At 39.1% G+C, this 28,000-nt stretch overlaps 1 protein-coding gene across 2 annotated transcripts; it reads left to right on the top strand.

Annotated features, from left to right (window-relative positions):
* The first annotated feature begins 95 nt into the window (after nt 1-95).
* Nucleotides 96-27,523, top strand: MPHOSPH8 (M-phase phosphoprotein 8). 2 transcript variants are annotated; one of them, XM_049822801.1, is made up of 14 exons: nt 96-428; nt 5,050-5,205; nt 6,128-6,976; nt 10,973-11,069; nt 12,236-12,484; nt 12,937-13,062; nt 13,149-13,237; nt 14,415-14,555; nt 15,353-15,439; nt 17,349-17,503; nt 21,990-22,144; nt 23,464-23,591; nt 24,282-24,365; nt 25,222-27,506. In XM_049822801.1, exons 1-14 carry the CDS (start codon nt 156-158, stop codon nt 25,261-25,263), a joined length of 2,631 nt encoding a protein of 876 aa, XP_049678758.1. In that variant the 5' UTR covers nt 96-155; the 3' UTR covers nt 25,264-27,506. The 2 variants fall into 2 exon arrangements, with proteins under 2 accessions (XP_049678758.1, XP_049678759.1); XM_049822802.1 differs by lacking the exons at nt 21,990-22,144; nt 23,464-23,591 and having other exon boundaries at nt 25,222-27,523.
* Nucleotides 27,524-28,000: the final 477 nt, after the last annotated feature.

Raw genomic sequence — 28,000 nt, 5'->3', positions numbered from 1 at the left:
CGAGGGCACGAAGGCCTGAGGGCTCGGGGCCCCGCCCTCGTGCGTCATGGGCTGGCGGCACGCCGATTGGCTGCGGCCGCCGCCTCGCTGCCTCTTCGCCCGGCGGTGGATGTCGCAGCCGCATTTCATCGTTGTCGTTTGAAATTCGGCCCAAAATGGCGGCGGCGGCGGCGGCGGCCGGGAGCGGGGCTGAGGCGGCGGCGGCCAGGCTGGAGGGGGCGGAGGAAGAGGAGGAGACGGCGGCCGCGGCAGAGGACGAGGAGGACGGGGAAGACGACGGCAGCGGGGCTGGCAAGGCGGCGTGCGCGGCGGCGGCGGCGGCAGCAGTAGCAGCAGCAGCAGCAGCAGCCGGCGATGGCGAGAGCGAGGAGGAGGAGGAGGAGGACGTGTTCGAGGTGGAGAAGATCCTTGACGTGAAGACCGAGGGGGTGAGTGCGCGGCGCCCCCCGCCGCCCTCCTGGAGCTGCGGCGGGGCTCCCCGGGCGGCGGCGGCGGCGGGTCCTTCAGGGAGGCTGCCGCGCCGTGTGGCGGCGGGGCGGCTGGCGGGCAGCCCGGCCGCCCCCTGACTGGGGCCGGCGGCTGCCCTGGGGTCGGGTTTCGGCCCGCTCCCCGAGGAGGTGCGCGGCAGAACGGGAGTCGGGAGCGGCGGTTAACCGTGCGCCGGCCCCAGGGTGGGCCTGAGAGCGGCGGGTCGCCTCCTGCTCTTCCCTCGCTTTCTGTGCGCGCAGGCTGTGCAGGCTGCACAGGCAGAGGCTGCTGTTGAGGCGGGTTTTCCTGCGCGATTCTTTTCTACTTGGGCGAGAGGCATGCAAGCGTAGTAGATCCGTTATAATTGCAATTTAAAACCCGTTGTGCCTAATTTCGCAAGGAAGCTTTTTGTATCTTTCAGCTTTGACTAAAGGGACTGAATCTGGAGTATCTCTACTAACGGGTTTTTTCTGCATTGTTAAACTACTCTGCTCTTATGGCTGGACTGCAGTAGTGTTTTGATGTAAAGTGTTTTGAGTGCAGAAATGGGCAGGATTGAATATAATGGAAAACTTGGAGGTGGTTTCAAGGTGTGTTTAGTGAGACTGTTTACTGGCTTATAAAATGTGTGACGACCCCTTAATGTAAGAGAGACCTCTGCCAATTAAAATAACTAGCTGTAGTGATCTTTGCTTTGTTTAGACAGAAATGAAATACTTTCCCTTCTTGAAAGCAGTCTAGACTGGTTGAAGTTCGAAAATTTCCTAAACCTCAATGACAAAAAATAATTAACATAACTTTTTTTTTTTAATTATTTTGTGTCTGAAAATTGTTTATTTTAACTAATTTATGGTTTTTATTTTAGGCTTCAGTCAGGTGCAGGATAGTATAGAACTCTGCCTGTTCAGTGTAAAACATCAGGGTTTTCAAACCCTTAGGCTGGAGAACCTTCAGATCAAGAATTTCTTAGATATTTGTGATGCTGTCGTGCTTAGGTTGTATTTTGGCTGTAATATCTTGATGGCTTAAGAATGTTTTGCTTTTGAGGTAATACAGTATTTATAGCTTTGCCTGTATTAAGTGTTGGCCAAAATAATAAGTCAGGCTTAAAACCAAGAGGAGCACCCCACCCCACCCCACCCCCCACCCCACCCCACCCCCCACCCCACCCCGCCAGTGATGGAACCTAAAATCTGTATACTGGTGGTGGGGTGGGGGGGAGTCATACCACTGTACATAATTCTAAAGAGTACCATTATACATCAAGTACCATGTCTTAAAAATGTCGTTGGCATGGGCTGGTGTGTTATGCCCCCTCTTTGTATGATTCTCCTCCTCCGAGCAGCCCATTCTGCAGCAGGTTCTGAGCTGTATGCACTTGATGTTTCTAGGCTGGGTCAGTGCAATTAGCTTTACTGTATGTGTTTGCCTTACCCAGTATGTGTTGGTTGTAGCTTTGTAGCATGGGCTCCAGTTGTGTCAGGTCACCTTTCACCTTTCAGGCTCTTCAACTGGGATTGTGCTCCTGTGCTTCAGAAATACAGGGTAAGACAGATACTTACACCCAGTCCTAACTTCCAAAATGGCTGGAAAAAGCTGTGTGTTACACTCAGTGGAGTACATATTTTATGTTGTCTGCTTTAGACTAGTGGTTCCCAGCTTGCGGATTCCCAAGTCTGATATGAAGTCCAAGCAGATACACCAAGCCGGCACTGTCCAGCACAGCATAAGGCCAGTCGGTATGTTTCTGTATCACAGTTGCAGAAGCGGGAGACCTGGAGAGCACCGCACAGAGGAGCTCCTTTCATTCACACTCTTGATGGTGCTGGAGCTGGTAGTAGTGGTAGCATGAGAGGCAGCACTCCTGGGATGGGATTGGGCTGGGGAGTTAGACCTGCTGATAAGCGAAACATTAACATGTCCTACTTAAGAGAGCAAGCAATAAAAATTTGGAAATGTTTCCTCTCAGTATATCTAGAAAGCCTTTCATACTGCACTACAATTATGCTAGAACAACAGGCTCCAATGCAAATCATGACATTTCCCAGTGGAAATGGGTAAACTTAACTCTGCTCTTTAATGACACGGTGATAACCCTTTCCACAGGAGTTGGTTCTAGCCCATCAATAGTTGTTGTAGAAGCTACAGCAGTATAAAAATGCTTGGAACTGTTCTATTATTTGTAAGTGATACAGAGGAAAGAAGTAACAATGTTGAGTAAAATAATGTCAACAGATGAGTGTGAGGCTGTGTGTGTATCTTCAGTATGATGCTCAATCTCCTGTCTTCACTTACACTGCATTTTTTTATCACTTTCCATGTACTGGATGTAGAGTCATTCAACAGCCAAATAGTCTTACATATGCATTAGACTTTATTTTATCCAGCTTTTTCAATTAATTAAAAAAGGAATTCTGACTCATTTTGTACCCGAGTTACAAGGCTGTAACTATGCAGCTAGCTGAAGTCCTGCATCTGAAATGGCATAACCCTGTACCACCAGACAGGTGAGAGGCCAGCTGGCTAGGAAGCAGATTTGTGGGAAAGGAGCTGGGAGTCCCCACAGACAAGGAAGTTGAACATGAGTCAGCAGTTCTTGCAGCAAAGGTGGCCAACAGCATCCAAGAGTGTAGCCAGCAGATCTAGGGAGATGCTTCTTCCTCTCTTCTGAGCACTGCTGAGATGCATCTGGAGTACGGTGTCAAGTTCTGAGCTCCCCAGGACAGAAGACACATGGACATACTGGAGTGAAGGGTTATGGAAACATTTTAGGCAGCTGGGTTTGCTTTGCTATAGGAAGAGAAGAATCAGATCATAGGGGTATGTATATCTGCTTAATGGGAGGATGTAGAGAGGGCAGAGTCAGATCCTTCTCAGAGGCGCACAGTGAAAGGATGGGAGAGGCAGCGAACACAAGCTGGCATGCAGGGAAATCTGAAATAGGTACACTTGACTGGGCAGATTTCTGAGCAGCCTGATCTAGTTGGTCCTGCTTTGAGCAGGGCATTTTCCTACTTAGTTCTGGAGATCCCTTATGACCTAAATTATTCTGTGACTGTAAGAAGAAGTTACTAGTCATTTATTTCATATGTAACTCCATTAGAAGAAGGAGAGACATGTGAACATGATTTTGAAAACTAATTCCTAAATCAAGAGTATATGGTTAAGCTAAATTATAAGAGGAGAAGTATTACACTAATGTATCTGAATATAGGCTATTTATTTATATGTCAATGAAGCAAAATACAGAAGATTATAAGTAGAGTTGATTACTAAAGTTTAATGGCATATATATACACTTGGTCAAAGGTTAATGGTACTCACGCAAAAATGTAAATTTATGGATTTAAATACATTTAATAGTGTCAGATGGCAGTTCTTTTGAAGCTTTCCTTCTCCAGGCTTGTTGAGCAGTGTAGGATCTTTCAGAGCATTTATCAATCTATTCTTGAAAGAAAGAGATACTATTATTTTGCTTCTGCAAAGGTTCTTTCCTTCGTACATTTGCTAATAGTTTTTTTTTTAAGTTCAGGAACGGCTATGCTGCCTTGTATTCATTATTTGCTTTTTTTTATATGGATGATGGATTTTCTTAAGTTTGGTGGTACCTTTTGTCATACATCTGTTAAAAGAGACTGCAGGTTTAATCTATAAAAGGTGACTGCATTGATTTCATTGGACATGTCTCTGCTTTTCAGTTAAGCTTGGAGCCGAAGGCCCTGAGTTGCCACTTGTCTGGCTGTATCAGCAACATGCTGATTCCAAGCTAATAAGTCTTGCTTCTCAGCAAGAAAAGGAGTCCATTCTGAGAAACATAAGGATTCAGACTATTTAGGAGAAAGGCAAGAGATCATTTGGTGGAAAGCTTTTGTGTTGGTTTTGGGTTTTGGGGTTGGTTTGGGTTTTTTTTAATTAATGGTAAAAAACTTTCTAATCTAGTGAAAAAACAAGGTAGAGACTAAAAGGTGCAATTTCATACTACAGTGAAGTTAAATACTGTTGAAACAATTGGTCTAGGGCTTTCGTATGTACTCTTTTAACAAAATCTTTGTAACTAACTCCACTGAGATGCGCACACTCAGATTTTGTCTAGGTTTAACTTCATCTCATTCATGGGTTGTGTGTTTTGGGTTGTTTTTTTTCTAATTGTTGGTATTTCAGTTTATCAAAAATGGCATTGATTACCAATCTGACGTGAGTTATAAGTTCCAGTATAAAACTAGGTGAATGGTGTTAATGCATTATAAATCTTATGGTTTTATATCAACTTCTTCAGCAAGGAGAAGCAATTCAAGCTTGACATTTTTATAGAAGAAATATTACAGATTTTACAGAGTAGATATTATAAATATTTTGGAAAAAACCACTCCCAACTACTGAAATATTTTACAACCTACTTAGTTCAGTATGTGATGCAGATGGAAATAATTCTGAGAATTCTTACGCCAATATTGGGTTGAACTCCCATTATATTCATTTCTGTATAAACAAAATGATATATGCACCAAGATCCCCAGGTATTAAGTAGATGATGCAATACTATGCTGTATTGTATTAAATGTTGGGGTTTTTTTCTTACAGGGTAAAATTCTCTACAAAGTACGGTGGAAAGGATATACCTCTGATGATGATACCTGGGAACCAGAGGTTCATTTGGAAGACTGCAAAGAAGTGCTGCTTGAATTCAGAAAAAAAATTGTGGACAATAAGCCTAAACCTGTTAAAAAAGACATACAGGTGTGTTTCACCTTCCAGTATCTTACACTGATGACATATTCCGTATCTAGGCCCTGCTAATGAGGGGAGGGAGAAGGAAAGACATTTGGGATATGGAATTAAGAAGACTTAAAGAATCTCTTTTAGATAAAAGTGGTTTATTTCATGTGAAACGTGACTATTGTTGCTGCTTTCTGGTTAGGGATTTTTTTTTTGTTAATTGACAAGTTTGCTTGTAGACTCTAAAGCCATCTAAACTTTATTTCAGTTTTTAATGGGACTATATAAATGATGTATGGTCGTTTTAGTTTGCTTTTGACAACATAAACAATCCCCTTTCTCTACCCACATGTATATTGTCTTGTCAGTGACGCTGGGCACTGTTCATTTTACCTTCCTGCTTTCTGTAGCAGATTGGTATTTTTGCCTGTTAAACATTAAATTTGGTAAGATAGGAATATATAAAAATTAATTGCAAGAAGGCAGCATATGGGGGTTTTTGTGGTTTTTTTTTTTTTAACTGCTCAGTCAGTTTTAAAATGAAGCGTAAGAATCTTTTTTTGAAAACTGGTACCCTACTTCTGGGAAACCTATAGGTAAATTGTACAAAATCAGGTTAATCAGTTTTGATGTAAAATAGTTCAGATTTAGTTCTGTTCTGGAATCTGGTTGTTGGATGTCTGATTAGTTTACTTCACTTGTTTATGTACTGATTCTCATCCAAGCAGCTAGTAATGTAATTTAGGTAAGTGAGCTAGAATTGCATTTAGAAATTTTACAATTTGGCAATGAGGAATGATGTTTGCAGTGATAAAAAGATTGAAGTGTTTAAAAATTTACTTCTTCCAAGCACCACCACCATTGCCATTTTTGTATAGTTTACACCAAAGTGATACAGTTTAATGGGGAAAGAAATCTTTTCTTTTTTTTCCCTACCTTTTAGAAACTATCTCTAAATGATGATGTATTTGAAGCAGAATCTGACAGTGACTGGCAAAGTGAGACAAAAGGTGATGTTTCACCAAAGAAGAAAAAGAAGAAGTCAAAAGACGGAGAGGATAGAAGTCCAGATGATCTGAAGAAGAAGAAGTCTAAGTCTGCAAAACTCAAAGAAAAACCCAGAACAGAATGTGAAAATTCCTCAGATACTTTGGTTTTAGATTCAAAACCAAAAAAAAGGACTTCAGAAACCAAGGAGGATTCAAAGGACCCAAAGAAGCAAAGGAAAGAGGATACTAAAGAAATCAAGAAAAAGAAGGGAGAAGTTAAAGATTTTAAAATAAAATCTAAAGAGGATTCTAAAGAAAATAAAAAATTACGGAAGGAGAAGCATGGAGATGTTCAGTTTGACTCAGAATCTCTAGACGATGTATTTTCTCAAGGAACTGATAATGAAAATTCAGACTTAAATTCTGAAAACAAAGACGAGAAGCAAAAGGTAATAAGTGGAGATGAGAGATTGGAACAAGAAATTGCTGAAAAAGATTCCATTGCTGATAGACATCTTGATGGATCAGCAAGTAATGAAGATGATAGTATTGATGTTAAAGTTAAAAGAAAGAAGAAAAAAATTCAGAAAGCTGAAGATTATAAAGAGGAAGGTAGAAAAGTAGAAACTCAAGACACCTATTTAGAGAAGAAAAGCTTGCACAAAAAGCAAAAAAGTCAAGAAAAAGTAAAAATGGTACCAGGAGAGTTGGAGAAAGTGTCACCTGCTCCTTTACCAGTGCAGAAGGGTTTAAAATTGAGTGCTGATGAAAGAGTGCTCAAGTCCACTGATTCAACTGGGGAGGTAAGCAATATTAAGGCATTGGGGTGGGGGCTGGTGATTAAACCAAACATCTTTGAGGTACAGATATCTCAAAAGGCTAGTGTTCGTGATGGCAAGGAGAAAAATACAAATTGGAAAGTTCATGAGCTGGATGAAGCTAAAGAAAGGCTTATGTCCTGGTTTCAGCTGGGATAGAGTTAATTTTCTAGTAGCTGGTACAATGTTGTGTTTTGGATTCAGTATGAGAATAAAGTTGATAGCACACTGATGTTTTCAGTTGTTGCTCAGTAGTGTTTAGACTAAGTCAAGGATTTTTCAGCTTCTCATGCCCAGCCAGCAAGAAGGCTGGAGGCTCACAAGAAGTTGGGAGGGGACACAGCCAGGACAGCTGACCCCAACTGGCCAAAGGGGTATTCCATACCATGTGACCAGTATATAAACTGGGGGGAGTTGGCCTGGGGGTGTGGATCACTGCTTGGGAACTAGCTGGGCATTGGTTGACAAGTGGTGAGCAGTTGCATTGTGCATCACTTGTTTTGTATATTCCAGTCCTTTTATTAATATTGTCATTATTATTATCATTATTAGTTTCTTCCTTTCTGTTCTATTGAACTGTTCTTACCTCAACCCATGAGTTTTACCTTTTTCCTTCTGATTCTCTCCCCCATCCCCCTGGGTGAGGGGGAAGTGAGTGAGCAGCTGCGTGGTGCTTAGTTGCTGGCTGGGGTTAAACCACAATAGCCCACTACACAATGTGTAGGACAGACTGAAAAATTTCTCGATTCTGAACACTATAAAGGAGGGAACACTTTAGGAGAGAAGGGTGTCTTTAAATGTGAAAGTATTGAATTTCTCCTGTATGTTATGTGTACTTACTTGTTCCTCCAAAGCGTGCTGTCATTTTGTGCCAGTTTTGACTGGGATAGAGTTAATTTTCTTCATAGTAGCTACTATGGGGCTCTGGTTTGGATTGGTGCTGAAAACAGTGTTGATAACACAGGGATGTTTTCGTTCCTGCTGAGCAGTGCTTACACAGAGCCAAGGGCTTTGCTGCTTCTCCCCCCACCCCCACCAGCCTGCTTGCTGGTGGGGCACAAGGAGACACAGCGGGACAGCTGACCCCAACTGACCAAAGGGATATTCCACACCATATGATGCTATGCTCAGTATATAAAGCTGAGGGAAGGAGTGCTTTACCTGTTAAACTGTCTTTATCTCAACCCATGAGTTTTCTCACTTCTACCCTTCTGATTCTGTCCCCCATCCCGCTGTGAGGGAGGTGAGGGAGTGGCTGCGTGGGGCTTAGTTGCTGGCTGGGGTTAAACCACGATACATTTTTAGCTTTGTTCCCTCCAGATTCAACAGTTGTCTCAGTTTGACTTTTTTCTACTTGTGTGGTAAGACATTCAGTCTTGAGCAACTATCCATCCAACACTGCACAATGAAGTGCACTTTTGAGCTAAACCACACACTTGATCTCTCTCAAAAGCCAGCCACTCTGTTATACCTACTTATGCTACCACCTACCTGAGAATTGGAATGCTGAAATGACTTCTAAACCCAAGTCTCCCAGATAATTGTGCAGCTGGCTTGTCTTCTTATATAAGCACCTCAGGAATTCTAAATTGCTTAGTTTCATGTTAATTACAAATGCTGTACCTGTTCTGAGAAATGAGCTAAGCAAATATTGGAATATTTATTTTTCCCTATTATTCCAGTAGTATTTTAAGAAAAGCAGGATGATAAAGGTTAAGGAAAAAAAAAAAAGGAAAAAAATAAAACAATTTTCTGAGAATATAATTTCTTGCAGCTGCTTCAGACTGTTCTAATACAGTTTGCAGTTCATAAAACTTTGGCTGCTCAGAGAAATCCCTTTCTGATTTGTAACAGGATTGCAGCCAAAACACCTTGATAATTACTGGATTATGTCCCACTTCTTCTGAGGCCATAATTCCATGGCGGCAAGTTTCTTCTGGAGGTTCAGTGGTGGTCCTCTGCTTAAGATTGCTGTACGTATGGAGTAGGCCACCTTAAACATAAGTTGATTTGGGGGGTAGAGAATTATGTGGCATAATCTCAGAGTAGAGCTACATAAAATAGTGTTTTTCAGGAGCTTAGTGGTGAAAGCTCTTGTAAACAAGGTTAAGCAATAATTATGAGGCATAGCCCAGTTTCAAAAAGTTATTTAACTAACTGAAATGGTATGGCCATTTATTACTCAAGTATTTTCTCGTAGTTCAAGGCTATAGCATTCTTAAGAGAGACATCAGTGATGATAATCAGATAAATCTTTGGAATTCTGTTTTATTTACCAGTAGTATAAAAATACTGTCACCTCAAACATGAAGAAATCAACGATAGATGAAAGTTGGTTTGCTTATGGCTCTTCAGCCAGCACTCTCAGTTAAGTTGTCTGTATGCATTTCTCATAGTCATGCTTCACCGAAGGTCATGCTCCAAGGTGCCAAGGAAGCAAGGCAGGCATTTTGCTCTTTGCTTTTTTTAGTCTAGGAGGCTTAAACAATGTTTTTGGTAACTGGTTAGTTATTCTCTAGAGCAGCTGTGGACTTACTACATGAGTGGGTTTGGTGGAGATTTCTGGATGTCTTTTGGCTTCACTAAATTGTTGGCCCAAGCAGATTATTCTTTTCAAATAAAATCATAGTGTATGTTTCAGCTACCTGTCTTTCCTTATGTAGTTCTGATTACAGAACACTGTCATGTCAATTTTATAATACAGTATTCTCTGTTTGGAGTCAGTTTGCATGCTGAACCATTCTTTCTATTTGATTTACCTCCAAAAATAAATGTGCAGTGTACATTGTGCATCTGATCAGTATTAGAAATCTGGAATAGAATTCAGGATTACTGATTTTAACAGCCCCTCTGTGTAGCAAATATCTGGTAGTCCCTTTAGTGAGTTATGAATCTCCTCCTAAATAGTGGGCATCTGCTGGGATTAACAGCTGTCTGTGCTACTAGTTAATCATGTCACTGATCAAAAGCTGAGGTTTTGTTGGGGGGAGGGAGGGGATTGTTGGAGGGAGAAAGATGATTAAATATCTCAGCTCTACTAACACATTATGATACACCAAATTAATCTGTTTTAAGTGAAGTTTTCCCTATGCCAAAGAAGTGGTGGCATTTAATGATAAATTCAATCTGTAGTTCTTGTGGGGACTTCTTTTGGGGTAGTTTTTTCAGAAAGCCAGTGCTATGCCATGTATCAGATTAGTGTCAGGGGCTGATACAAAGCCATGCCAAGGAGTCTCGTCCTACCTACTCTGCAGTTTGTAATTTTCTGGCTGAATGGAGAGAGAGGGTTACAGGAGGAGAAAGGCAACCTTTGGTGGAGGCAGTTGAATTCTATTTTGGTGAATTTGATTATATATCTACATCTACCACACGTTTCTTCTGTGATACTGGGTATTGCTAAGCTCAGTCTTCTGTGTGGATACGGTGGGTTTGGGTGGATTTTTCTGAGTGTCTGTTTTTCACAAATTACTGTTGCGATAGCATTTCTGTATGTGTAAATTGGAAAAACTTCGAACCTTCTGTATACCAATTTCAAGTTTTCTCAGTTAAGGTTCAAGTCAGTGCTATCATAACTGCTTTGAATACGGTGCTGCAAAGGTGGTAAATACTTCGGAATAATTACATTCTGTTCAGGTTTGGTATTTGGAACAAATGAAAAGTTCATAATTTTGAATTTCCTTCAAAATGCTGGTTTTGGCCTATCTGCATCTCATGCCATAAAGCACCTTGCATGGCCGGGATGCAGTAAAAATCTGAATTGAAGTTGTTTTATTTTGGAAATAACACCACTTCTCTTATGGAAGAAGCCTTTACAGACCTAACTCCTGACTTGCCTGTTTAATTCTTTTCCTAGGAATGTCCACAAGTCTGTTATATACAGGTTTCAGTAGTAGTAATTTTATTTTATCGTTGGAGTGGTGAAAGGTTTATTTTACTTTTTTTTCTCTACCACTTTAATTTGACCGTTGTTCTCAATATCAGGAGAAAGAAGTAAAGAAAACTGAAACAAAAGAAAAATCTCAAAAAAAAGAGTCTGAAAAAGAAGAAAAGAGCAGAAAAGAACAAAAGGTTCTAAAAAGTAAGTGCTAACTGCTTAAAAGAGAGAAGGGAAAGACCCTTCAGGACATTCTCCTCTTATTTTTACAAGAGTGGATATTGTATAGTTTTGTAACACATACCAGAAACAAGAATTTCTGCTTTTGTTCTAGGAAGCAAAAGTCTGCTGTTTAATGGCTTTGTTTAATAGATGCTTCATGAGAATGCTGTGTGTACTTTCATGTATGAAGCATGGAAGTGTATAGAAATCTCTTAATGTTTTTGTAGACAAGTCAAGATTTTGCCGTTTTTCATTTAATACTGTCAGCTATGCTTCTGTGGCATGTAACAGTCATCTTTTTTTTTTTCTTTTTTTTTTTTTTTTTGAGGGAATTCATCCAACTATTGGCTATTTCCAGAAGTGTTTTGGTGATACTATGAATACACACTTTATATGTTTAGAAAAACTAGTAGAGGTTCCCATCAGACAAACTTCTTGCCTCTTGCTTTAGCCACAATGATGAGTTGTATTATACAACCCTTAAAATATCACCAGAACTGGATGATTTGATATATGAAGAAAAATGCCTAGGTTGTATTTCTGTTCTTAATAGTATAATAGAGTGTTGATGTTACCACTCTTGATCTCAGTAAAATTTTGGATGATTTTATTCAGGATAAATTCCCTCACTACTATGATGAGGATGAACTGAGGAAAACTAGGTAACTCCACCTTTGATAATCATGAATGGATATAGGAGGAGCTATGATGCCTTGAATAGCTGTTGCTAGAGAAACATCTTTCACTGAAAGTAGCATAGATGTTTGCAATGCTCAAGAAATAGTAAGAGAATGATTAATTATTGTTCCTTACATAGTACGTGTCCTTTGTCTGTTCATCACAGATACTGAACCATGTTTTCAAAGTAGTAGTTTACACATAATTCTAAACTACATATCTTAAAAAGAAGATGGTATCATGTTGAAAGCAGTCAGAACTCAGACTTGCCAGGGTAGCTGGAGGTGAACTAGCTCGCCCCGATTTTTGGTTTATGTTGTTAAGCTTGCTCCTACACTTCAGCAGTGATTAACTTACAGAAAGAGAACAGATCTTTTCTAAATGGTCTCTGGTCACTCGCTTAAACTTTGTTATGTAATAGTCTTTAGTGGCTCAAGTAGTCACTCTTGGTAACTGTCTTAATATTCTAGGCTTTAAGGACATCAAAAGTGCATTTGACTTGTTTAATGTAGCTTCAGAAGAAAAAAGTGAATATTCTGAGAATAACTGCAAAAGAGAAGAATCTTCACTAGAATATAAATTCATAGAAGAATTAAAATCAAAAGACAGCAAGGTGTACAAGGAAAGGAGGAACGTAAGAGATGAAACAGACACATGGACGTACATTGCTGCAGAAGGGGATCGAGAAGTAGTGGATGTGTGTCAAATGGAGAACTCTGGTGAGCAGTAGAAACAAATGCAGGGGGAAGTTGAGCACTGGCAGTTAATATATTTTCCATTCCTGCTTGCATCTTTTAGTGCTCCAATTCTTGTCTCTGCAGGAGGCTGAAATAATGTTTTCTTTTGAAACTCACTGATAACCTTTCCATGTGCTTCTGCTATTACAGTAACAGAGTGTTCACCATCTCTTATCACTTCAGCCTAATTTATTACAACAAATGAACAATTTGTTTCAAGTAAAAGCATTTCATATCCGTTTATAACGTAGCCTTCATTGTTTGGAACCATTCCATGCTGACTTCCAGAGTCTACTTGAATGAGAAGTAGTAGTATGTTAAGCTGCTGATCATTGAAGCAATGGCAAGCAATGAATGGTTTGGAAATTTATAAGTTACTTATTGCTTATTTTACTTATTTATTTTTTTCTTCCACAAAATCAAATACATGATAGATGGCAAGCAACAAGTCTTGAGTTTGGGTATGGACATGCAGTTAGAATGGCTGACACTAGAAGACTTTCAGAAGCATCTTGATGGAGAAGATGAGAATCATGTGTCAACAGAACCAATATCAAGTAGTGAGTAGTTGCTCAGAGGAAAGCATGTTTCTTAGCTGGCGTTTCAAAGTGAAATATCCTATAACTGCTTTGAATTTATTTTCTAGCTCTCCTGAGGGATGCTGTTAAAAGTGGAGATTATATGACGGTAAAGATGGCACTTTCTTCAAACGAGGAATATAATCTGGATCAAGAGGTAATTTTTCTGCAATAGAAGTATTGGAGGGGGGCAGGAGGGAAGAGTACAAATTTGGATTATTGGAAAAGTTTTCCCCTCCTGCTAGTAGCAGACTTCTGTCTCACCTTGGGAAAAAAAGCACAAAGTGAGAAAAGGGAGTACAGAATTTGAGGCTTCAATATTTGTTATCCATTTCTTCCAAAGAAAAAATAAAGTTTGATAGAAGTACAGTTTGATGGAAGCATCCCAGTAGCTAGATTTGCAGCAGATTCACCCACTGGATTTAACTGAATATTAAATTTAGACCTTTACATGGGGTAAGAAATGATGAAACCCATCCTGTCAAGTGGCTAAACTATGTAAAATATCTATACATGGAAAAAAAAAAAATATTATGTTTGACAGACTGGGACCACTTCACTCCATGAATAATTAGTTTTCTGCCAGATCTTCATCAGCTGTGTTCTTACTGTTTTTTTCTTTCAAGGATCTATTTTCCTGTTAAATAGTACTACAGTTCCATTTTTGAGGCTTAAAATCTCTGACCTCAGTATTTTCACTGGTGAGCTTGTGTAGTTGTTACTATGTAGCATTTTGAGAACTATACATAACACTAAGGCTTCTGTAGCATAGTAGAAAAGATGCCAAAAGAACTACTGAGGCAAGCATGTGTTCTTTGAATTATAGTGTCTGGTGGATGAATGCAGGATTGAGTGAGGAGACTGGCCACTCACAGAAGTCTCTTCATACTTATACTCTGATAAAATCCAAAAGCAGAGTTGTAGTAGCAGCTGAATTGAGCAGTTTTGTTTTTCCTCTAGTGGCGACTGATTTCTTTTTCCACTGTCTTGCTGACTTCCCCACCCTCAAATACCTTGCTGCCTTTCTTCCTGGCTCATTCTGTTTTACTTCCTTCTTTTTGTGGTCCTTGGAATGTTACGGGTTTTGCACATTATGGAGCTGGAGTGTGAGGCCTGTGGACAAGAGAAGTAGGAGGTGATAGTTTATCAGTATCTGGCAGCCATGTATGTGTGAATTCTTCTGTCAGGGAGGGGAATCTTTGTGAAACCTCTTGACACACTTGCAATTTTTGTCTTGCAACTTTGATTTATCTTAAAGTATTTCATTTTTGTGGGTTATTTTGTTGGGGTTTTTTTGGTTTTGTTGTTTTTAATGGCAATTATTCTTGTTGCAGGACTCGAGTGGAATGACCCTGGTAATGCTTGCTGCTGCTGGTGGACACGATGACCTTCTTCGGGTCCTAATCAGGAAAGGAGCTAAAGTTAATGGTAGACAGAAAAATGGAACAACTGCATTGATACACGCAGCTGAAAAGGTTGGCTTAGTTATTGTGATATTTGTGGTTATTGGCTCTTTTACTTACGTTTAAAAGTGGTACACAATTTTTTTTCCCTTGGATGATGCCTGAAAAGTAGTTTGCAGGATGTAGCAGGGTGGCCTTAACTGCATAATTTCAGCAGCTGTGGTTACTGTAGTGTACATAAATTATGATCACAAACCCTGCCTTGAACAGAGAATATCATAGGGCTAACTAGAGGGAAAGTGGAGGTAAAGGATACCTCTGAATTTCTCTGTCATAGGGACTGAAATTCTTGTGTTAGAATTGCTAGTTATGATCTCTGGCTACACAGGATCCAAACTTGGAAGACTTTGAGACCAAATCTCTGATTAGGCAGGGTTTACTATTTGAGAGTTGGGAGATGGAGGCAAGCTCTTCTCAAACTAAGACCAACTGGACTAGTAAGTTAGAGGATGTTTCATGGGTGCACTCTTGTTCAAGTTGGTTCATGTGTTTTCCCATGTATGGTAGGTACAAGGCCAAAAGGCAGCTTGATTCCAGTTTGGCGATTAATGCAAACATACTGTTTTCTTCCTGTGTTGTTCACTATTGCAAGATTTTTAAAAAGTAAGACTTGTAAATACTCATGGCTATCTACTTGCCTGAGTCTGAATTGCTCTTTATTAGCCATGGGAGAGAACATTGTTAATTGTGTCATGCCTCATGCTTTGGATTTTACTGATGGATTTTAAATAAGTGTCACTTTATATTCTGAAACAAAACCAGACAATTTTCTACTTGCTTGTCTTGTGGTTTTTGTGGTTTTTTTCCAGAATTTTCTAACAACAGTAGCTATTCTTCTGGAAGCTGGGGCATATGTGAACATGCAGCAGAGCAGTGGTGAAACTGCTTTAATGAAGGTAAATTCAGTGTTTGTCCTGACATGGTATAATAGTAAATACTTTTGGCAAAGTAATAAAACATAAAAGCATATCTGTAGAGTTGATTTAGGGAACATGTACTATATCTGAAATACAAATGCTACTTTTTGTTATTCTAGGCAGTGTTTTAATCAATTTTTTTAATGTACTGTTATATCTAAACAATAAATGCAGATCCCGTCAACATACAGTGCTAAATATGGCTCATCATCCTCTTCCATTATTTGGCTCAAAGAAATGCAGATGTGGTCTTAAGACTGAGATAATCTGGTTGTCATCAGGAGGAGGAAAATTCCAGAAAGAAGCTTGCACTTGAGTGTTGCTGTGATTGACTTCTGTAGTTTCGTTGCAGGCCGGAAATAAAATAACTGGTTTGCAGTCTCCTTCTCACTGCTTGTTTTGCACCTTTACTCCCCACCCCCCCATCACAAAGGAAATTTTTAGTCTGTGCTCCTCTTTGTTTGTTTGTTTATATCAAATAATTTCACCAAAGCTCCCATTCCTGATAAACTTGCTGTATTTGTATGTAGGCTGTTTAAGGCAGTTTGTTGGCAGAAGAGGTTACAAAAGCTTTTCTGAACAAGACAATGTGGTACTGTTTCTCTTCTATACTCTGCAAGGCTTAACAAGTGTGGGGAGTTCACTTTTTTCTGTAAAGAAAATGGTAACACACTTGTTTCCTCAGCCACTTCAGTCCAAATTCTCTTCATAATTTGGCTACCTCCATGAACCTCAGTTTTGACCTTTATTGTTTTTAAAGGTTATTAGTATTTGATGCACAGCTGTACATACTTTCTAATTGGCAGCCTACAGTGACTTATTATGGGTATTTGTTTTGCTGTGCAGATACAAAGAATAGGTTCTTAATTTCCAGTAACTTACTGGAACAAGTTTAGCCATGTGTGGATGAACATGTAAATGTGTTTATCAAGTCATTTTTATTTAACCTTAAGAATTCGATCATACTTTTCAAGAGAAAAAAAAAAAAAAGTCTTGGCACTTAATTCCTTTCTCTGAGGTGGTGTGTGATTTTTGTTGGTGGTTTGTTGCGGGGAGGACAGGTACAGGTAGGTTTAGTTATGGAAGATTGAAAGCACAAATGAAAGTTCAGAGCTGAGACAAGTTTCAGAAGGTAACTTCTGAAAGGCCTCATGAAATAGAAATTTCTATATCTTGTGCCTTTCCCTAATTTGTCGAAGTATTTGAAAACAAGCGACCAAGAGCATGTGTTTGCTTTCTTCAAAGTAAAGCTTTCTTTAGACTTTCCTGTACTTTGGTCAAGTCTTCGGTTGACATGCCCTGAAATTCTTGCTGTTAAGTAACAGTGAACAGCCTTGGACACTTAGGCAGTTAATAACAGTGACTGTCTAACATAGCTAAATAACAATTTTGGGCAAATTCTGTTAATTTACTGCACAGCTGAACTACCATTTGAACTGAGATTCCTAGAAACAGACACTTTGAAGCGTTAATTTAGTCATTCTGAATACTTCTGCAGAAACACATATTCAGGTAAACAATTGCAAGAAAGTTTACAGTTACTGAACTCCAGCAGATTGGATGTTTTCACAGAATTTGGGGGGTTTGTTTTATCTATTTATTTATTTTTTTCTAATTAAGTCCACTTGGTAATCCTGAGTGTTGCTGCTTCTGTGGGATCAGGTGTGTAGTGTTGCCTGGGTAGAGATAAAATATTTATGGAGTGTGATCCTGAGTTTCTAGTTGTGTTAGCATTCGTAGAACAAGTACCTAAACTTGTTTTCTGAGTTGTAACTAATTTTGGATTTTAATTAATTTCTGCAGTTCTGCTTACTCCAGTGTTATACTCTCTGCTAATGGGCTATTTGTCATCATTGTCCATCCTTCCATCTTCTCACTTTCTGCACAGGCTTGTAAAAGAGGGAATTCTGATATAGTGCGGCTTATGATTGAAAGCGGAGCAGACTGTAACATTTTGTCAAAGCATCAGAACAGTGCGCTGCATTTTGCTAAACAGTGTAATAACGTACTGGTGTATGAGCAGCTCAAGAGTCATTTGGAAACGTGAGTAAACTGTACTTTGAAGTCTGTTCTGGCGACGCTTGCGATACTAGGCATGTCATAATTTTGGTTTAAGTCGGGGGAAGAGGGGACGTTTCAGGAAAGAAAACATCTGATTTGGGCAGAAAGCTAACTAATAAATCATGTGAAATGAAAATGACGTGAGCTAACAGAACTAGCAGACACTTGCTTAAACACTGAGTAAAAAGATGGAAAGGAGGAAAAGGGAATTACTAGAAGTGAAAGATGCCTTAAACTAGAAATACAGCAATTGGGAAAACTAAAAAGTGTGTAAGCACTGGACGGTTGAATGTAAACTCTTATTAGGGCATGCCAAATAAAATACCTTGCTAAAAAGCATTAAAAAAATAGAAACAAACAAAAGAACACCAAAACCCCCACCATAAATAGTCAGTGCAGGTAGTTAGGGTGTTGGACACTTAACCATCAGCTGTGAGCTGACAGTGCCAGGGGTAAAGCTTTCATGCCAGTAAATGATGGACATAAAAATCTTCATTGTGCAACAGAATGACTAAAGAGCAATGCAGCCTATGTAGTATGTGAAGAGTTCATGTCATATGGTCATGTAAAAATATACTGAGCTGATGAATATGGATGCTAAATGGAGACAAAATATAAAGAGAAGAAGCAAAGTCTTTTAAATACCGATTTGGAGGAGTACTGACAGTTAACCTATCAGGGCAGAAAATCATAACCAGCAATCTCTTAAAAAATCATAATCAGCAACCTCTTAAACTTGGAGAAGACTCAAGGAGGGTCTCAGACCTTCTACAGCAGGTGAGATTTTGCCATGAATGCATAGCTAGTGCTAGAAGAACACTATCTTTGTGCAAGGTCCTTTAATTGTTTTATGATGATTTTATCCTAATGATTTATCTATATAATGTATGACAAGCTATCAAGTAGTTTGTAGTCCAAGCTCATTCTGTTCTAGCGTTTTAGTGTTTAGAAAGCCATGGCTGTTCTCTGTCTCTGATCTCTGGTGTTTTCCATCAGCTAACATTGTAAATCTATGTTGATAAAAACTGTCTTGTAATGGTTGCTGGTATGTGCTGTAGTACTACCAATATTCTTAGTCTATTTTAAACAATTATGGGTGCTCTTTCCTTTAGAACATTATTAAATACTAAATTTAAGCATAGTAAGTCTAAAAACGAAGACCTATACGCAAATGCTTCCATATGATCATTGCAGCAGTGGTCACAATGGAGGTTAAGGGAGCCCTTCTGTAAGGCAGAGAAATTTGTGGAACATATGCAAAGTGAAATGTTGGGTAAAAACTGTTGTAGTGCAAACCAGTAAAACACAAATAACATTTCCAGCGCAAGATTGTATTTGCCTATGAATTCTAAAGGAACTCGGTTATGAAATTACAGAATCACAGCAACACAGAAGGTTGAGGTTGGAAGGGACCTCTGGAGGTCATCTTGTCCAACTCCCCTGCTCAGGCAGGGCCACCTAGAGCCAGTTGGCCAGGACTGTGTCTAGACAGCATCTGAGTATTTCTAAGGATGGAGACCTCTTAACCTCCCTAGGCAACCTGTGCCAGTGCTCCATCACCCTCACACTAAAAATGCAATTCCTGATGTTCTGAGCAAACCTCCTGTGTTTCAGTTTGTGCCTGTAGCCCCCTGTTCTGTCACTGAGCACCAGTGAGAAGAGCCTGGCTCCGTCTTCTTTGCCCCCTCACTTCAGGTGTTTATTAATATATACACATTGATAAGATCCCCCCAAGCCTTCTTTTGTCCAGGCTGAACTGTCCCAGCTTTCTGAAGAAATGTCAGACGCTCCAGTCCCTTCATTGTCTTTGTGACCCTTCATTGGACTCTCTCCAGTTTGTCTGTGTCTCCCTTGTAGCAAGGAACCTGGAACTGGACATAGCACTCCAGGTGTGGTCTCACCAGTGATAAGTAGAGGGGAAGGATCCCTTCTCTTGACCTGCTGGCAATACTTTGCCTAATGCAGCTTAGGATACCGTTGGCCACCTTTGCAGCAAGGGCACATTGCTGGCTCATGTTCAGCCTGCTCTCCACCAGGTCTTTTTCTGCCAAGCTGCTTTGCAGCAGGTGACTCCCAGCATGTTCCTCCCCAGGTGCAGGACTTGGCACTTCTCTTTGTTGAACTTAATGAGGTTCCTGTTGACCCTTTTCTCCAGCCTGTTGAGGTCCCTCTGGATGCCAGCACCACCCTCTGGTGTATCAGCCGTTCCTCCCAGTTCAGTGTCATCTACAAACTGGCTGAGGGTACGCTGTGCCCCATCATCCAGGTCATTTGTGAAGATGTTAAACAGAATGGACCCAATATTGACCCTGGGGATACACCAGTAGTGACTGGCTTCCAGCTAGACTGATTTTTGCTGAACTAATGTGTTCTGATTCAGTTTCATACTGGGAGGGAAGTATTGTAATGCCAGTATTCTTAATGCACTGTAAAGCTTGTCTGAGGTAGTGTAGATCACTGAGCAGATAGAAGCTATAGAGAATGTTCTCTTACAGCAGGCTAAATGGGAAAAAAAAAAAGTGCTAAAAGCACAAAAACTAATAATAATTTTTCAAAGATAGAAAACTTGTTAAAGTGAGCAGGGGCAGTTGAAGTGGATAAATGGAGTATGCTGATTCTTCCCCAGAGAAGTAAATCATGACTTGTGAGTTAAGGTCTTGAAAGCAACAGCAAGCATGCAGATAAAAGTGATCTGATACCTGCTGTTCAGTGTATTGAAACTTTGTCACTCATTCACTGTTTGATGCCTTTTCCAGTTTGTTTCCTATTTAAAATCTGCCACCTCAGTTTTGGCTAATCTCAGTAATGAGTTTTGGAAAATCTCGAACATGTAATTTTGCCAGTGAAAGGGCAGTTGAAATTAAATATTGATAAATGCGAAGTGATGTCCATGGGGTATCACTGTAGTAATGTCAATTAATACAGGGAGTAACACAGCTCTTGCCAATTGAGGGAGCTTCTAGACTCATTACCTGAAAATACCAGTTCAGTGCTTCTTGTCGGTCAAAAAGGAAGATAATATAGTAGTAGTGGAGCTGAAAATAAAATGTAAATCCATGGTGTCCAAATGCCTTAAATGGTATGTGCCATTCCAGTTACTTTGTTTCAAAAACAGATGAAGCAAAAAGGGAAAGTAAAGACTATGGTCATCTGGAGTAGCTTCTGTAGGATAGAGATTCTGTAGGATAGTGATATAAGTCACTTGGGACAGATCAAAAGGTCAAGATTTAAAATAAAATCAGGAAACAACAGAAAATAACCCAAAGCCACAAGGCAGGTTCTACAGGCCATCCTGTTAAATGATTTATTGATAAGTTTGAAACGGAGGAATATTTTTGCACAGAAAAACTGAATTACAGATCTTGTTGCAGAATGTTGTGGTCACAGATGCATGGGATTTTAGAAGGGATTAAGTACATCTAAGAAGATGTTTGATTTGGCTGCAGTTTCTAGTTTTGGATGCCTCTAAGTGAGATTGCTGGAAACTAGGACAGTGTACCAAAAAAAGACAACTGTTTAATTTCCCATATTTAATATGGCTTTGCCTAGCATCTGGAAGCTAGGCTAGATGGGCTTCTGGGCTTGCTCTGATATGGCAATTCTTGTGGTTTCTTTCCGACCAAACACTTAAGTTTTAGATTCCGCAGATGGTAATCTCAGCTAGCACAGAGAGGAATTGTGCTCTGAATAATAGCTGACAAAGCTATAAAGTTGAGAGAGTCGGGACCTTTACCTTGTAAAAGCGTTTAAAACCCATTTGTGTCAAAATGGCTTTCTGAAGAGGATTACTTAGTAACCTGCTTGTAAAGGTGCCAAATACTGTTGGTTAATGTGGTCTCTCTTTGAAGGCTAGGCTACTTGCCTAAAATAAATGCTTCTTCCACCTCCCCAGCCCCAAAAAATAGACAAAAAACCCCAATTTGACTGTTTAATGGTAGTGTGGCTACTTTTTCACTGCATTATTAGTAGAGTTTAACTGAGAACTGCATATTTCCATTAGTACTGCCAGTAAAATTATATAGTGACTTATTTGTGTATTTTTACATTGTACTTGCCGTCAGGTTGATAAATCAGCCATGCTGGAGAAGTGGTTGCCTGTTTCCGTTCAGCCACTAAGTTCATATTGATGTTTTGGGGACGTCTTTCTACATAAAGAGCCTTCAAAATATGTGGCTAGTTGGAATTTTTTTTAATCTGCTGCAGTGCATTTGTCTCAGATTTTTATTTTTGTGGACCCTATAGATTAATTTCACAAACAGATTGCTGATAAAATGTTTTATTAACAAAGTGTTGGGACCTGGAGTTCATCTGTGCATAAATGCTAGTGATGAAGGCATTCACTGCTGAAAATCGGGCATCCAAAAAGGTGATCTGGAATCCTTTTTTGCATCAGCCCTCACTAAGTTTGTGTCTCTGGTAAAGTAATTTTACTATGTGAAGCATAAGCCTCACTTGTTTGGTCTTTCAGGCTCTCAAGAGTAGCAGAAGATACCATCAGGGATTATTTTGAAGCTCGTCTTGCTTTACTGGAGCCAGTCTTTCCAATTGCATGTCATCGTCTCTGTGAAGGGCCAGACTTTTCTACGGATTTTTACTATAAACCCCCACAAAATGTTCCAGAAGGTAGGGGGTTTGCTGTGGTGGTCAATTTTTTGTTTCTTAAAAACAATACAAAAACCAAAGGTAGAACAGTGCATTGAGAAACTGCTTTTTAAGTATGTCTTGAAGTATCTGCTATGCAAAATTATTTCTGTATTGCTTATTGCAGTACACTACATTAAGGGTGTGCTGATAATGGAGCATGGGGAGAGCAGCGATATTTTGATGCGTTGTGGGTGGGATTTGTGTGTATTTTTTTTTTTTAAGAGCTTTTTTTATTGCCGCATACACAGCTTCTTTCTTCTGTTCACGGGTTATGTTAGCTTTGTGAGGGTTACATTAGCCTAGTGACAGGTGTTATAGAAAAGGAGTGGTTTACCTTAGAATTAATCATTTGGAAAAACCTTAATCTAAAAGCATACTTAGAAAATACTCTATTGGGTCATCTTGTTTTGTAGACAGTACCTAACACACTGGAGTCTTGAAGTATAGTCACAGCACGATCATGATAGAAATACTACAAAAAAGAAGGCAGCATCAATCAACTCTGTTTTGCCCACAAACCCTTTGAAAAAGCTGGGAATCAAATTCCCAAGATAATTGGGAATGTTTCTTTGTTCTTGCAGGAATCCAGATACTAATCTCTGATGCTTGGCTTAGTTGAGCCATTTTTATTCACCTTTTGAGTATATCAGGGAAATATCTACTAATACTGATTTTTCTTGAAATAAAACATTAATGTGACTGTGGAATACTACTTAAATGAAGATTGAAAGTGGTTGTGCCTGCCTGGTTTTCTGGTTAAGAGTCGTAATAGAAGTCTTCCAGTTCTTGATTATAGGTATCCTTTATAGAATTAAGAAACCTTATCTAAGTTTCTGTATTAAAATGAGGCATTTGTGGGTATTTGAAGATTATTGCTTATTGAATTTCAGGGCAGTTCATAAAGATCTATAATTGACTGGGCTCAGCTGTCCTTACCAAGAGAACAGACAACCCAAACTAGATTCATTCCATAGATCTCTAGGTAAACCTAAGCCACAGAGGTGAACCATTCCGAGGATTGCTGTATCCATTTTGCTTTCCTTTTTAATAGCCACATAAAATTACTTCTGCTGCTAAAAGACCTTAACTTAGTGACCAAGTCAGTTATGTTCTGTGCTGGGATCCACTGGCTTGGGAGATGGGATTTCTGCATGTTGCTCTATTGGGGTTTAATCTATACTATATAATTTTTATATATATATTTGTACCTAACTGTCTTCAAAGATTCAGTGTATGTAGTTCTTCTAACTAATGGATGTAATTTCAAATTCATGTGACTGAATTACTGTCCCTTTCAGGATCTGGAATTCTTCTATTTATTTTCCATTCAAATTTCTTTGGTAAAGAAGTCATTGCTCGTCTCTGTGGACCATGCAGTGTACAAGCTGTGGTTTTAAATGACAAATTCCAGCTCCCTGTATTTTTGGTAAATCTTTTCATATTACTGATTGACTGTAAAACTGCTTTATAAAGTCTTTATGGAGCAGCCTGGAAAATCTTAGTGCCTTAATTTGGATTTTGAGTATTGTGATTGAAGCATTTTTTTTAAGCATGATAGGGTTTTTTTTAAATGAAACTTAGTTGTTCTTTGTATGTGGAGAGAACTACAAACCTTGTGTGTACTAGACTCCTTAAAAATTTATGACTTAAATGGCAAGGACATAGTGCTGGACAACCTGCTTCTAGGTGGCCCTGCTTGAGCAGGGGGTTGGACCAGATGACCCTGAGAGGTTCCCTCCAACCTCAATCATTCTGTGACTTCAGAACTGAGGGTTTGAGCAGGCAGGCAAGAATTCTAAATTTAAAGGTGTTTCACTTATCAAATTCACCTAGCCTCTCAAATTTTTGACTGAAGTAAGTTCTTAAATACTTGTTTTAACAATCTACCTCGTACTTCTAATGATTAATTTTTTATTTTGTTTTTTAATCTATTAAATGCATCACTTCACACAATTTTCAAGCCCTTTTGTTTTGTGGTTGCACCAAAGGTTCTTTGCAGTACACACAGCCTTCTTTCAGAAATGCATAGTGAAAATGTCGTGTTCTATTAGCCCAATTGTACAGAATTTCAGCCATATCCTGCCATTAACTTTGTCCATTTTCTTTTGTCTTTTAGGACAGTCACTTTATTTATTCCTTCAGCCCTACTGCAGGCCTTAACAAGCTTTTTATACGGTTGGCAGAAGCTCCTACTGCCAAGGTACAAAATGTTCTCAAAGTTAAATGTGCATGTTAATTTGTTGTACAATAACTCTTCCATAGTCTAAATGCTTTAGTAGTATGTTGCAAATGTAAAACTAAGAACTTACCACTGTCTCCTCATCCTGGTTCCCATCAGTTACAGTTCCATCCTGTGACATTGCCAGAACTTAGGAACGTTGCCAAAGGCGGTAGTTCTGTCACAATGAAATGTTTTTATGCTGCAGTCAGAATAATTCATGCACCAGGATAAAGTAAAGTTACAGCTAAAATTTTCCCCATCTGTATTGTGAATCTGATGACTAACAGATACATGGAGTGTCAGTCATTTTTTGTGTACAGATGTTTTTGCATGCATGTTTAGGAGAACTTGGAAGTATTTACTAGGGTATGTAGTCTGCTTTTAAATAGTCTGTGTAGTCTGTTGTGTTTTCCAGGTGATTTGGGCAATAGTCCCACTACATGTTGCAAGATGAATAACAGATCTTGTTCTGGTAGCATTTATTCTATCCTTGGAAGACACACCAGTAAATTTTCTAGATCTTCAGATTTAAAACTTTTTTTATTCTGCACTTTTTTTCTGAGGGAAAAAATTGATCTCGTATTCAAATGGAAGTATATGTATATGTCTAATTCAAATTTGGGGCTTGTTCAAACAACACCTAACAAGCCATTTGTATTTCAGTAGGGCTACTGTAAACTGATTTTACTAAAGAGATTGTAAATTCCTTTTTTTCTTTCTCAGTCACTAGCGATTGTATGCCTTTTCTCATGCTGTTCTTATATTAGAAGTGTTTAATGCAGCAGTTACATGTGAACAATCTTTATCTATCTGAAACATTTGTTTGCTTTTACAGGTAAAGCTGCTAATAGGAGCATACAGAGTGCAGTTGCAGTGACCTCACAGCTGCGAGCATGTTGAGTGGACTGATGCTTTTTTGGATATACTTCTGATTCCTCTGTTTAGAGACTGACAAAGCAGTTTGGACCTTTTTGGCACTCTTAAGACTTAAGTTCTCATCTTGCTGTCATTCATTGGCAGTCACATAGGAAAGTGTGTTGGAGAGCAGTTGAATACGCTGGGAGAGGTATATGGTGGGACAGGATTGTCAGCTTTTTTTTTTTTTTTACTTTGTACAGATGTAGATGTAAGTATTTGTGCCAATACATACAATTCTTTTTTTCTTTAACTTGTGGAGTCCAGACTGCGTATTTCAGCTTTTCCACAATGTGGAATGGTGCATATAAGAACTATTTAAGGTAACTATGTGAAATGTCTTTTTTAACAGAAAGATCTTTTCCATTTGTAAACTAAAATTTTCTACTTACTCTAACTGTAATGTTTCTATGTAAAATGCAGAATTGTCATATTCTTGGAGCTGTGGGCAGAAATTACACTTCAAAGTCACTGCATTAGATTTAACTTTGAGTTGCTGAGGGCTGTGTTCTGGTTTGAAACTGTTCCTGCTACTGTCTCCTGATGAGAAAGCAGTTGTGCTTAGAATGATTCCCTTTGAAGAAACACAGTTAGGTCTGCAGGTATGAGCAAAGACAGACATCTAAATAGGCTCAATTCATAGAGGATCGCAGGATTCCTAGTTACATCAGTGTTTTAAAACTAAACTACTTTTGTATTAGAGAAGCTACTGATAGTTTTACAGACATCTTAACTTTTGAGTTCTTAGTCAAGTAAGTGACACATGGGAAAACAAATACAAGCTAAAAATAGCAAACCAGAAAACTTGTAACTACCTTAAATGTGTGGGCACTGCTTTTTGTAGACAAAAAGATACATAGAGGATTTCAGAAGTTCTCAACCTGAAAGATGAGAGAACATGTATTGTCCTTTAATTCAGAAATTCAGTTCCTCAGTGCAAAGAGCTGCTATTCTTTTCTTTGTTTAAATGACCCATTTTATCAGATGACAGCAGTTTCGTAATGGTCCTGTGCTATAAAATACAAATGTAATACTTCTGCATGAAGTATAGGATATTTTTCTTTGTGAATTAACCAACATCTTGAAAAGCAGAAAAAAAAAAACCCAGAAAAAAAAAATACCCAGATTGTGCCTTTGCTGTTCTGGTTGCCAGGTGTAGTTTACATGCCACTATGTGCCTATATTATTAGAAAAACTATTGTGAATAAATGCTTGATGTATTTGAGTACTCACCATCAAAATGGTGCAGATGTATTAAGTATCCTGTTAAGAACTGTGACTTTTTAATATAAAGGTCAATTAACCAGTTTTTAATTTTGGGTTCTTGAAAGTTTAAAACTTCCATATTTAAGAGATGCCAAAAGAGTAAGTAACAAAGCACACTATTTCAATTTTGTGGAATGTCACATTAAGCTATATAAAACTAGAACAGCAACATGACATAAAAATACTCAGTTCTGTTTTGATTTTGAATAGTTGCCTATCTTTTTTGCAAACAGTATTGATGGGACGTTAGTAAGTCTGGGTTTTGAACAGACTTGATACCTCCACCTCTCTGAAATATGTTAGATACCTCATTTTGGTAAGTGTGAACACCTGAAATGCATGAAAAGCACTGGCTGAGAATTGGGTATGTCACTACCAGCCCTTGGGACTTTGTGTAGCTGTATTTCTTTTTAGTCACTGTGCATAATCCCAGAAGATGCATTAGGAAAGGGGACATTCATAAGTGTTTCCTTATGTTAGAGTGACAGTGTTCATGTATGTGGCTACCCCTTCCTCAGTTACTCCTGCATTGTACATCTAACAGTATAGTGCACATGTGATAAGCCCTGTACAGCACGTCAGTGGTAAATGTTCAAGCTGTTCAAGGTGAGGACAAAAGGTTTTTCAACAAAAGTCCATATAAAGAGATGCTATTTAGGAACTGTTGTACAGTCTAACCTGAAAGTGTCTAGTAATGCTCCAAGAGTTGACTTAGCAAGTAGTTTGTCAAAGGCTGTTGATTTGGGGGTTTGTTTTGGTTTTTTTTGTTCCTTGAGGCATTTGGGAGAGAGGGAAGAGTTCTACAGGACATGGGAATAAAATCTGGGTTCATGATGCTTTTGTGAAGGGATGGATTTTGCAGCCATCTTTCTCTTTTAGTTGGCAATATAAATTCAAATCCCTACTGAAGATGCATAAAAGGCATATGAAAAGATGTTTGAAGCTGGTCTTTGTCTGATTTTATTACATGGTTTTTATCCAATTGCTAAGAAAAAGGTATTGGTGGACAAAGGATGAAGAGAAAGTAGCTACAATAAAAAGCAATTCTTTAGGCACTGTGGAGAAATACCTTTTGAGTACTTCCTCAGTTTCTCCTTGCTGCTGTCAGCAAGGCTAAGCAGCTGCAGTTACTATAACCTGCGGTGGTCATAACTTGTTCTGAAGGCTTGGATTCATTACCTGTGTTCCTGGGTTTTCACCAAGACTGAAGGTTGGTGGGTGATGCAGCTGTCTATCACAGGTCCTGTGTGCTTTCTGCACCCATTTTTCAAAAACAAGATGTATTTTGATCAGTCTGGATGGAAGAAAGCTGTTTGTGCTGTCTCTTCTGTATATTGAAACAGAGTGCAGGTGCCATCTTAGGCAGCTAGGATTCCTCAAAGTACTGAGGGCTGTCCTAAAATGTTCTGTCTGTACCTGCTACGGTTCTGTTC

The sequence above is a fragment of the Accipiter gentilis genome, chromosome 19 (assembly GCF_929443795.1).
Source record: "Accipiter gentilis chromosome 19, bAccGen1.1, whole genome shotgun sequence".
NCBI classification, from domain to species: Eukaryota; Metazoa; Chordata; class Aves; order Accipitriformes; family Accipitridae; genus Astur; species Astur gentilis.
This window is presented reverse-complemented; position numbering and strand designations above follow the sequence as displayed.